This window comes from Phragmites australis, chromosome 10, assembly GCF_958298935.1.
Source record: "Phragmites australis chromosome 10, lpPhrAust1.1, whole genome shotgun sequence".
In the NCBI taxonomy this organism is placed as follows: domain Eukaryota; kingdom Viridiplantae; phylum Streptophyta; class Magnoliopsida; order Poales; family Poaceae; genus Phragmites; species Phragmites australis.
Window position 1 is genome coordinate 13,468,387 of NC_084930.1, and position 12,604 is coordinate 13,480,990.

At 44.0% G+C, this 12,604-nt stretch overlaps 1 protein-coding gene across 1 annotated transcript; it reads left to right on the forward strand.

Annotated features, from left to right (window-relative positions):
- Positions 1–3,224: 3,224 nt before the first annotated feature.
- Positions 3,225–4,254, forward strand: LOC133883241 (heavy metal-associated isoprenylated plant protein 28-like). Its single transcript, XM_062322499.1, has 3 exons — positions 3,225–3,384; positions 3,496–3,571; positions 3,664–4,254. The coding sequence occupies exons 1-3, from the start codon at positions 3,379–3,381 to the stop codon at positions 4,119–4,121; spliced, it is 540 nt and encodes a 179-aa protein (XP_062178483.1). The 5' UTR covers positions 3,225–3,378; the 3' UTR covers positions 4,122–4,254.
- The last annotated feature ends 8,350 nt before the right edge of the window (positions 4,255–12,604 follow it).

Here is a 12,604-nt window from a genome sequence, read left to right on the forward strand (position 1 = left end):
AGCTTGACATGTAGGCAAAACGGCTGATATGGCGCACACGTGGCAGGGTATCAGGTGGGACACATGTTGGGTTCTGGTTGGCTACTGAAGGGGTATGGTTTGATCTAATTTTGGACGCTCGATCTGGACCTGACGGCTCAGGGCAAAGGGGTGACCAGAGGGAAGAAATGCGGCAGTGCCGAGGAAAAAGCGGCGACACGACCGGAAGAGTTGCAAGAATCAGGTTTCGGTTCGCTGGTGGCAACGACGTGCGGTGGAGTAGAACCAGGAGAATACAGGGAGTCCGTTTGGGAGCTTACCGAGGGCGAGGCGGCACGGAAGGTGGTTGTCAACGACGGAGGCGGCGATGAAGCTCGGGAACTCATCGGCGAGGGTGCTCCGGCAACCAAACAGCAAAGGCAATGGCAACTCTGGCTTCAGTGAGGGTAGGCGGGTCTTCTGGGGGCTTCGGGTGAGGTTGGATGGCACGGGAGCGGAGCGGTGGCAAGTTTGGCTGAATGCAATACTAATGGCGATGGCGGTGATGAATCTTGGTGACTTGCGCTGGACTCAACGGTTTTAGCGATGGGAAAACCCGAGGGGATCGGCTGGGAATATATAGGCAGCTAGAAGAGGGCTTAGGATGGATCGAGTCTCTAGGGTAGCGACACGAGGTCGAGTCCGACACGGTGGCGGGTTCGAGTCCGAGACAAAGATGATGACGCAGAGCGGAGACGTAACTGGGCAGGCGTGTTCTGGCGGCAGGCGCGAGAGCAGGCTTGCGTGGCTGCGTTGCTGGGCTAGCAGCATGGGTCATGGGGCCCAGAAGAGAAGAGCAGGAGGTGGGGAAGAAACAGGCCGGCTGCGGGTTGGGCTGAATAGAGAAGGTAAGGGAGAAGGCAGGGATTAGAGAAAAGGGTGGGTTGGAAATTAGATTAGATTTTTCCTTTTCTATTCTATTCCATTGGTTTCAAACTAAGAAAAATCAAATCAAACAAAACCAAATAAAAACTAAACAAAACCAAGTAAACCGTACGGGCCTATTTCCAACATAAATGCATTCAAACAAATAATAATCCCAAATCAAATTTGAATTTGAATTTATAAAATAGGCTTTTTTTATTCTAATTATTCAACCTATAATTCAATCTTGAATTTTTTTAGGAATTTACAAAATTAAAAATCAAGGTGTGACAATGGCCGACCGCAAGAGGTAAACGCACACGCGAGTTTAGGGTTCTTTTGCACGCGCAACCATATCTTTTTGTAATTACTTTTGTGGAACCTAGGTAGTGATTAGGCTTGTATGGATTATTACTGTTGGCACAATAACTGATAATAATATAGTTTTTAAGTAACAGTGATGACAATTTGTGTAATAATGTAATTGCTTTTGCAAAACCTCAATAGTGATTACGTTTCTCAAAGTATACTAAAAAAAACTATTTGTGGCCTGAGCGTGGGGGGAAGCAGTACGCCGTGGTGATTGTACTTCACCAGCCTCCGATCCATGCGCAGGATCACGGCCGCGCCGTCCTGGTTTTTTTATCTTTCCCTTTGTATTGGAGGCCTCTGAATAATGAAGTAACATTCCAGACCTACTCCAATGGCTCAATTTGAGGTCGTCGTACATTCAAGATCCCATGTGCAAGTGCAGGTGCAAATGATGAACAAGTGCGAAGAAAGGGCTGTGCATATGCTCCGTCGAGGTGTGACAGGCACGCCTGTCACGGAAGACCCCGTTGCTGCATAAAACAATATTTGGTCAAAGCAAATTGTTATACTATTTCCTCTTTAAATTATTGTATGATAATAACCTTGTTCAATTTGTATGTTTTATTTTTACCTTGCATGATAAGATGGATATATTTTCGCTATCTTAAATTGAGAAGGTTTATGAGAGTATCCTTAGCTTTTCGTTTCTCAATTATTTTTATATCGGAAAACTTTTTGCCTCCTGTCATAATATTATTGATTCCACATGTATATACATGTGTCTGGTTGCCAATATTGTATAAATAGATCAAGCACATGTCAATCTATTTAAAATACATTAATAGTAGAGATGTGGTCCTAAAACCTTCAATTATGCTATCAGTATGCCGGACATGTATGAATGTATCTAGACAAATTATAACAACATCGCCTCTACATTTACATTTATAAGGGGTGATAGGCCACCCTCTGAACATCTTTTTCTTCTCAATGAAACTCAAAAGAAGTCAAACAACGTCGGGGACATATCAAGTGAAAATTATCTAGTTTTTGAAAACTCAAAAACTTTAAGTTTGAGAAAAATCAACATGAAAATCCCACAAAAATCGAGTAGTTAATATAAAATTTCATGTTCAGGTTCAATACATGTCACTAGAAATGGAAAAGATGAATACTTGACATCATGGAAATGTTAAAAAGAAAAAAATCAAAAATAGTACTCACAGTTGATTTCTCTTTTTTTTTTTCTCCTAGCTCATTTTGGGTTAATCCTTGATATTTTAAAGTGTGACGACCCAATACATCCTAAACAGGCTACTCAATTGTTTTGGAGATTTCTCATGTTTATTTATTGCTCCAACTAAAAATCTTTTCAAGTTTCCAAAAACTAGTAGGGTTTCATCCGAGATGTCCCCAAACAGGGAGGGGGGCATATCACAAGGGCCTTGTGAGCATTGACCACCTAGATAGGCCGTGTCTATTCTACAACATCATTAACTAGTAAGCTTGCTGATTCCTCTAAAAAAACAGGTAAGCTTGCTGATTCATTTAAAAAAAAAAAGAGGAGAAGGAAAAAAAGTAAGCTTGCTGATATTTCACAGAAACAGCGGCCTGATCGTTACTTTGTCTACTTGCTCAACTTGCTGATTTTCTATCTTACACATCACTACTCCTGCGTTGATTCAACTTAGTTTACTTCACTGGTCGCCGTTCATGACCGAAGCATCGAGATATTGGCACGCAACTTCCATGTCATTCGTTGGGAAGAGATACTGAGATCAGCATTCATCTCCACAGACACAGTAAACGTCATGGCAATTCAGGCCAGCATGCATGTAGATCGATCGATGACTCGTTGCTCGGTCGCTTTTTCCGGGGCAGCGAGCAACAGGCCGACAGCAACGCCGAAATTAGCAGGCATTATCCAAGCATTGTTTACACGCACACATCATCACTATTCATCATCGATCGTCATCCATCTTTATCTGCAGACCTGACTTGACAAATCCCTGTATTGGCCTCCCTTTGTCTCTTCTCTCTTACTGCATTTACAGTAGTACTGGCTGTTGTACATATATACACCTGTGCACTGTCCTTGCAAAGCACTCACAAAAGTGAATTTACTTTTCCATCTTCAAGACCGCAGTCAAGATCTCTTCAGTTTGCATCTCCCAAAGCGCAGCCATGACGGTAAGTTTTGTGCTTCTGTGTTTGCCCTACCTCACTTCGCCGATTTGATGCGAACTTGCGGAACTCTTGTCGATCTTCGCTCTCATATGCTTGAAACTTCCGTGTATGTAGATCGTGGAGATGCATGTGAATATCGACTGCGACGGCTGCGAGGACAACGTCAGGAAGGCCCTTCTGAGGCTTGAAGGTACCATCGGATTTATCATCCATATCCACTGATTGATCACTAAAATTTCTCAGCCTTGACATGTACATATGCTCGTCTTCTTAATTCCTCAGGCGTGCACCACGTTCAGATCGACAGGATGCATGGCAAGGTAACGGTGAACGGCTCTGTCAGCCAGAAGAAGGTGCTCCGCGCTGCGCGGCGCACGGGCAGGCTCGCCGTGCTGTGGCCCTCTGCCTTCAACCCGGCGTATAACCATGGCTACGCGCAGCCGGCCTATTACCAGTACCAGGCCAAGCCCGCCGCCGCGCACGCGCACGCGCACGGGCAGCAGCAGCAGCACTACTACAGCGGCAGCGCCGAGCGCGGCAAGAACGGTAGTGTCTCAGCGGTGGGTCGGAAGCCGGCGGCGCACTACCCCCAGGGCAGGCCCAGCTCGTACAATTACCAGGTCCATGGGTACTACGACTCCGATCTCTACGGGAGCTACCGCGAGCAGCCCGACGTCGTGCCGGTCGCCGTTCGGAGCTACTTCAGCGACGAGAACCCCAATGCTTGCTCGATCATGTGAGCGTAATCGGCGATGGTTCGGATGTCTGATTCGATCGGCGTATGCTCTGTGTGTGTTCTTGTATGATCAATACAGATGCTTGTACAGTACTAGTGCTGTCAATTTCTTGTGCAGTCTTGTACATATGATTTCAGAGGGTTGTGCCGCATGTTTGAATAGTTCCCTGAAACTTCAGTGAGTGCAAGATGCAAGGAAATTAATTTGTTTACATCTCCGTCGCCCTGCTCGCTAAACGAAAGTTCACGAGCCCGTCGACCAAAACTTGAACACAGAAGTGGTAACATAAGCAAATATCAAAGCTGGACCACAAGAGAGATAATCACTTCAGGAAATATCATAGTGGAACGTAGAAATGATCACTCAGCTAAAAAGTTCTCAACACACAAAGATTTGAAACGTTTTTGTATACAAGACTCCACCTAATGCACAAGAACTCCTAATCCTGAAAGGAAAGTATGACTTAAATGAGAAGTAAATATATAACTCCACTCTATCACTACCACAGAACACCCAATATAAGACGTTTAGAACCGATAGTGATAATGTATTGCTGTCAGTTCAAAACCTCCAATAATGATTGGGTCGGCATGAACCGATAGTGATACATGTTATCATTGCTGGTTTGTAACTTAAATAGGAAAGGATAAGTGTTGTTTCAAAGAATGTTTTAGCAATATTCCGATTAAATTGATTCTAAATTTAAACATAATAAAAATAACTTGACTGCCATGATATATCATATCATACGTGAATATGAGTATTTTAAAGTAAAGTAAAGCATGAAAAGTGCTACTCATATTCATAAACATATCGCATATGACAATCAACCATGTATGGTGGGATAACATAAAAAACATATCATCAAGTGTTGCAGGGCTCTTAGTGTAGGTTACCGAATTAACAGCCATCCAATACTACACTAAGATCACCAATCAAATACAAATTCTAAATTGTGATCAACCAGTTTAATATCTTGCCTACTAATCAATTAGCCTATCAAGCAATAAAGACAATAAGATCTATATAGTTGAACATAATTTAATAGGTTCAACAGCTCATAATGACAACAAGTATAACAAGACCATAAATAGTAATTAACCCAACTACAATTTAGAATTTGTCCTACACTATCACACTAATCTCACTTAGCCTGCTTTTTTCATTGAGCTTAAAAACCCACTGACAAAGCATGCAATTCATCCCAATATCAGTATGTGGGGAACCGTTCAAATAATATTCTAATTAATCACCAGTATGATCATATTCATAACCACAACCTCGATGATTAACCAGAATATCATCCCGGTAGTCCCGGTATGTGTTTTGTGCCCAAGATCGGAACACATTACTTTACAACATATAGCATCACAACACAGCTTAAGAAAGAGCAAGTAATTAATATTATATTACAAGCTCTTAATCACTACCATGTTATTACAATTTATAGCAAAAAAGAGTTAGGAAGACACTAAAACCTGCTCAACTCGTAATCAACAAAAGAAACTACGTAGCGGAAGCTAAAGCTATAAATGGTAAAAGGAGGATGGAGCCATTTACCCTTAGGCTCCATCACAAAAGCACGCCAACTGAATAGGAAGCACTACTCATACCCGCCACCACCCTCGGCAAGCGTGAAGTAGCCAAACACCGCTTCCTCCTCACCTGCAGAACCTGTAGAGCAGCTGAGTACGAATGTACTTGCAAGACTTAATCCATATAGAGCACATATAAATAGCTCGACTACAAGGATTATGCATTGAGCTATTAGCAAGAAAAGAACCTCAAGATTAAGTACATTTATATGCTTAAGCAACCTAGACATATGTGTGAGCACCTAAACTTAATTAACAACAAAACCATCATACTCTGCAATGACCAACTGCACATAAATGTAACTGGAACCATCACGAACATGTATATAACACGAACCATCTCCCCCATGACCAACATATCCAATGACAAACCACAACTCGTGACTCTACAATGGTGCGCATGGATAGAAGACATGCTCATGACCGAGAGCACTGCAGTTCGAACTACTTTTACACCCTACAGAAGGATACTCCTTTACCCACATGACACGAGGACCATTCGGCTTACATGACCACACATGTCCATACAAGGGGATACTCGTGACAACCTTTCCTAATAAGCCCCAACCATTTGATACATGCATCGCTCAGCGCGGATGTATCCAGAACTACTCCTGTAGTAAACTATATACCTCTACAAGCCCGCCCGCTCACACTGTCAATGTTCAGACCCAAATGATCACAGCTACAGAAGTATTCGGCTTACCTTACCATTAGATCAAGATGTGGTGAGTACGATAAGTGCTAAAGCCAAGGGCAGCCAATGGTCGATGCTTAACTAATTCAGGGCAGTCTACAGTATCCAGGCTCCCTCCCTGAACTACCTTGGGAACCTCCTCCAGGGTAGATGATACACCTAACACCACCCACATCTCGTCTCATTCTCAGATCTCAACCATCTCAACAACATAATCAATAATGTGAAACATTAAGTAATCCCTAAGCTTGCGAACAACGGCATCACCATCGCTCGACTTCTACCGAGGACCTATGCATTGCTAAGCATATCGAACAACTCTTAGGCTAGACATCAACAATATTATTGAGGTGATAAGGGTGAGGATAATCAACAATTCAAGGTAGAGGATATGCAATACAACATAGGTTCTACCCATTTTTGCCCAACATCGACTTGCTACTCATGCAAACATACATAAGGATAATTTATCAACTTTTGACTTCATTCAATACAACACAAGGGTTCATTATGCTTAGATGCTTGCCTTGCTGCTCTGACGGCTGCCTGATGCTACCCGCACCGAATTCACAGAAGTGGGGTGCCTCGGCGTCACCCTTGCTCGCCTAAACTGTTGGATTAATGCTCTCTAAAAGAAACACGGGTGCAATGCATAAATAAATAAACAATACAAAAAGGATGCATAAAATGCATGCTCAAGTAATAGTGGAGCGTCGAGACTCGAAAACATTTGCAAAAGACCGCTAAGGGACTAGGGCTTCAAAGCGTGAAACCCCAGATAAGCCAACTTAAAGTGCACCAAGCCTTCAATGGTTGACGGTCAGACCAGCGGCCAGCAGAGAGTGTTGGGGGCTGGCGGTTCGAACCGACGTTGATCCGACGGTCAGACCGGCCCTAGTGGCGGTTTGACCCCTGTATAGAGCCCACACTTCGGACCTTCCGGTCCCAACTGATGGTCAGACCGGCCCTAGCGGTGGTTAGACCGCCAGGTCTTGCTGGTAGCACCCTTATGACATTACCGGTGAGAGCTCCGATGAGACCCTCGAGCACAGAGGGTACCTAAATGCTCTATGGGACTAGTGGAGTGTTTCTAAAGTGACTTGGACTACCTTCACCGAGCTAAACTCAAAATGCCCCATAGATTGGACCTAGGCTAGGTTGAGTTTTAGGCCTAAACAACAAGGGGGGTCGAATCGAGCTCGAAAACAACAGAAAAATGGTAGGGGAAGCCTCACCTTAGTGCATTGAAGCTTTCTAGCAGATGGGTTTGCTTCGGGAAGGCTTCGATTTGCGATCGGCTCTCGGGTGGTGGTGGGGCTTGAGGTGAATGACGGGTCTTCGGCAAGGGAGAAGAGGGGAAGATGCTTGGGGAAGTCCTTCGGGAGCTTGTGAGAGTCCCCTCCTCCGATCTTTGACCCTCGAACGCGATGACAAAGGAATCCCTCTCCCTTCTAGTGTTGGGTGGAGAGAGTGAGAGAGAGAGAGCAAATGAGAGAGTGATAGAGTGAGAGAGGCAATCAACCACCTTATGTCGAGCCTCTTTGTGCTGATAGTCGGACCGTTTAGGGCGTCGTTCAGACCGCAGCAAGCCCACGTGGCTGCCACCTGGCGGTCAGACCGCGGGTGATCCTGGTCAGACCACTAGAGGGGTTTTATGCTAAAACTTTCTTAGTATTCCCGCTTTCCCTTCCCTTTCTTCTCCAAAGGATCTAAGGCTTTTCTAAGTTTCTCTAAACCATCTTTAGGGTGTTTGAAACAACTTCGAACTAAACTTGTCGGACAATTACGTAACAACACAGGTGATAACACATGCGATAATGGTTAAGCAATGCTTAATTACGACTTATCATTTTTGGGATGTGACACAACACATAGTACCAACAAGCACACGATATAGAAAAGTTGCATGCTTAAAGTAAAGGCAACGAGAACGAGCTTACTTTCTGTTATAGATCAAGTAGGCACTAATGGCAAGGCACATCAGAGTGATGTCCTAGAAGCAGAGGCACCCCCTCTTTGTCAAGGTCATAGGATTTTTGTTCTTGGAGATACAATGTCGTTGTGCACACTATAGGGCACACTGCTGTTAGCACCCGAAGTATAGGATAGGGCTGCAACAAAAGAAGGGTCCAACACCGGGCCAAGGTGGATGTCGCCGATCACTAGAACACATCCATAGCACAACACACACATGCATAGAGCGCAATTGATGGACAACACACCCATGATGAGAGCACTACATACAACAGCCGCCAAGAGACCAAAGTCCCAGAGCAGCGTGCATTGCGGAGAGCGAGAACGCGAAGCGCAGCCACTACCACCTGCAAGTCACACACAAAGGCACAAGCACAAACACTACTGTGAGCCACGGTGATGTCCTAAGAGATGGGTAAATTAGGACACTTAAAACCTAATTGGTTCCAAAGAACTTCACAAGATAAACCTATCTCAATTTCTATCTAAATATGCTCTAGGTTTATCTAGTGTGTCTACTCTACCACTCAAGAATATCGCAACCTACTCTAGCAAGGTAAATTGCAAGAATGTAAATGCGGAAACATAAATAAGGTAGAGAGACAACTCAGCACAAGGGACTTTTATCCTGTGGTATCGATAGCATAAATGCCACCTCTAGTCCACGTTGGAGCTTCACCAAGGATATACTCTCGGACGGCACCTGGTCATGGCTCTTGAGCCACCAAGCCACCAAGGCAAGGCCTCAAGCCGGATGAGCCACCAAGCCACCAAGGCAAGACCTCACCACTAGCCTCTCTTCTTTCTTGCCTCCGTGATCACTTCAGAGCTTGAGCCACCAAGGCAAGGGTCTTCGTGTTCCCGTACACGTGTCTTGCTGCCGCTTCACACCAAGTTAGAGGGATAACAAGCTTGAGCAGCTTTGGCTCAAGTTGCCGGCGAGTCACCAAGACTCCAAGGCACCGGTGTACCACTTGTTGCAAGCTAGGATCACTCCTTGATCCCTTCTTCAAACTGCAACACCTAGCTACAACTCACTCTAGGCTATAAGCACTAATCACTCTTGTGATTAATTGCCTTGGTTGATCACTTTAAGCACTTTGCTGGCTTGGATGTCTTCTCAAGTGTCTCTGTGTTTCTCTGGACTCTAGCCCTTTCAAATGATCGAGTGGACAGGTATTTATAGACTCAAACTGACTAACTAGTTGTTAACCCAACGACTCAGATAAGTTGTTAACACCAGATTATTCGGTGAGAACAGTAGTACAATCACCAGACAATCCGGTGTGTACAACATTAGAAACTAGCCATTGGACTCCCACTCAAAGTCATCCTGAACATCAGATACTCCGGTGAGATCTTTAACTCTATCACCAGACCTTCTGGTGAGTTCACTTGAGCCAGACCGCGCCACTTCTTCTCTGCAAAAAATGCTCTGGTGTGTTGATCTTCAGAGCACCGGACCTTCCAGTACGTTGTTCTTCATTCTTCAACACTTGTCGTCGCCTCTGCAAGAAATGCTCCAATGTTACAATCCGGTGTGAACATTCCAAACACAGGACTATCCGATTAGGTATTCATCTTTTGCTCTGCACTAGAAATACTGTGGTGCACTTCCTCCGGTGTGCACAAGCCAAGCATCGGACTATCCGGTCAAATGTTCTCCATTTTTCAGCACATCACCTTTCTCTGGAACAAGGTGAGCACACTTGCTAATCATCGGACCTTCCGGTGAGGTCTTTAACATTCTCTTCCCTTTTGTCAGAAATGCTCCGGTGAGTGCAACACACAGAGTACTGGACCATCCAGTGAGAGCAATTTTCCTAGGACTTCTCTAATTCAGTCAATCTTTGTCCCAACTACGATGTCTTCTTTATATATTGTATCTATGAGATCTACTAAAGCATATACTTGATAAACATATTAGTCTCAATAACTATGTTATTATTAATCACCAAAATTACAATCATAACCAAATAGGGCTATTTTTGCTACAACCACGAGAACCACAACTGGTCCGCAGGCAGACAGCCGCACCATGCGCAACCAAGCACCCAACATGGCACAGAGGTGTGACAGACACCACCGACGAGCCGCCGGCAGGAAAGCGATGAGAAGACGCAAAAGTGAGGTGGCGCACGACACGACAGGGGCACACCACCGAGGTTAGCCAACACCGTCATGGGCACCACCTCATATGTGAATCCAATCACCCAGCCGAGCGCCAGTGAAAATCGCTCGTGTTGATGAGGAGGTGGAAAAAGAGATGAGAAATTAGATCGTGGTTCTAAGGAGAGGGAAGGGGCCCCACTTATGACCAACTGACCTAGCCAAGGAGAGGTTGAAAGGACAATGATGTCGCCTAGATGGGGTGAATAGGTGTTTTTGAAAACTTCGTCCCCTTGTTCAATAGTTGGTCTAAACTTGCAGTGAAAATAAACTAACGGATTTTTTACAAGTGAAAAACTTAAATATGCTAGGCTCAACTAATGCGCAATCACCCTAAAAAAATGTGAAGGTTACAATCCTAGGGTGACAAAGATTATTCAATTTTAGCAAGAAACCTTAATCGGAACTTTTGACACTATTCATCTGATGTTCTGATGCTATTCATCTGATGTTCCTAGGGTAACAAATTTGAATGTTCCAATCCTAGGATGTTTCGATGCAGGTAAAACAGCTAGATGGAATATCACAAAATTGGTTCAAGGTACATACATATAAACATACAAGCAATTAAATCAATGTAATGCACAATATTAAAGAGATACAGAGACAAATGATTTGTTACCGAAGTTTGGATATCCACTGATATCCTACGTCTCCGTTCAGAAAGTTTGGTCACACTTGAGCTGGATCTCTTTTAACTCTTTTTCTCACGAGGTGGCACAATGCACTCTTCGTTCCCACTATGGCCAACTCTTCCTTCACTCTTGAGATGGTGAGTTTCACTACCACTTTCGGGCCTCCTTACAATCTTCACTTGAGGAGATCGCTGGCAATCCATCACTAAGCCATCTAGGAGACAGTGGTCTCCAAGAGTAACAAACTCTCGGATTCACGTACGATCAATGTCCAGTGCTCAAGCACGCAAATAATGCGACACGTGTGAGAAACCCAAGCTCCACACACCTCACTCTATCCTCACTTAGCAACAAAGGCCTTATTCTCACAAATTCTTTATTGGGAGAAGAGAGAAGCACTCAAAGGTAGAACACCAAGTTCTAACACCTATCACAAGCACCACGAAGGTAGCCAAGAGACATCCCCCACGCAATGAGGCTAAGGGGTATTTATACCCCTACTATGAAAAACTAGCCATTCGACACCTTTTCAACCCACATCGAAGGTTCTAAACTCCATATCGGAACATCAGATCAGTTCAAAATAACAAATTTGAACTTCAAAACCTAAGCTAGACCTAGTAAAAATAGCACATCGGAACTTCCAATGTATGGATCGAAACATCTAATCCAAAACTAACTCAAACCCAAGAACACCATGTTTCTGAAAATCGGATGTTCCGATGGATCAGATCGAAACATCCGGTCAGCTTAGTGGACACTCAGTAAAACAGCGATAACTTTTGAACCCAATGTCTGGTTTTGACGATCTCGGACTCTAAGGAAAGCTTACTTAGAGTGATACATATCCCAACATGAAACCACACTAAATCAAAACTAGGAACAATCTGAAAGCTAATTCAAACACTTCCTCCCATTATACAAAGCTTAATCCCCTAAGATTAAACTAGATACCAAATGGAACATGCCAAACAACACTAAGGCTTGGCCACAACCACTTTTCACCACTACGGTAGACAACAACAAACGGTTAAATCTAAAACACATTTTGGATACCCCAAGCTCCTAAAATGAACTCTCAACACAAACCCATCCCACACTAAGCACATGGTTTGAGCACTCAACACAACATTGAGCAACGCTTTCAACAACCAAACTCCTTGAGACTGGCAAAACTAGAAAACCTATTCTAGTTATACCTTTGCCTTGAGCAATCCCATTCGGACTTGACGAACACATCATCCAAACCTCGACGCTTCTCATAGCTCTTCAAGACTCGTCATCAACTCCTCTTCTCTATGATGATGATGATCATCCTTGCTTCCATCTTGATCTTCACTCGATCTTTGGAAGCTTAATGAAGTTCTCTTAATAGCTTTCCACATACCAAGCAAAGGAGACTTCACTCTTCGTGTC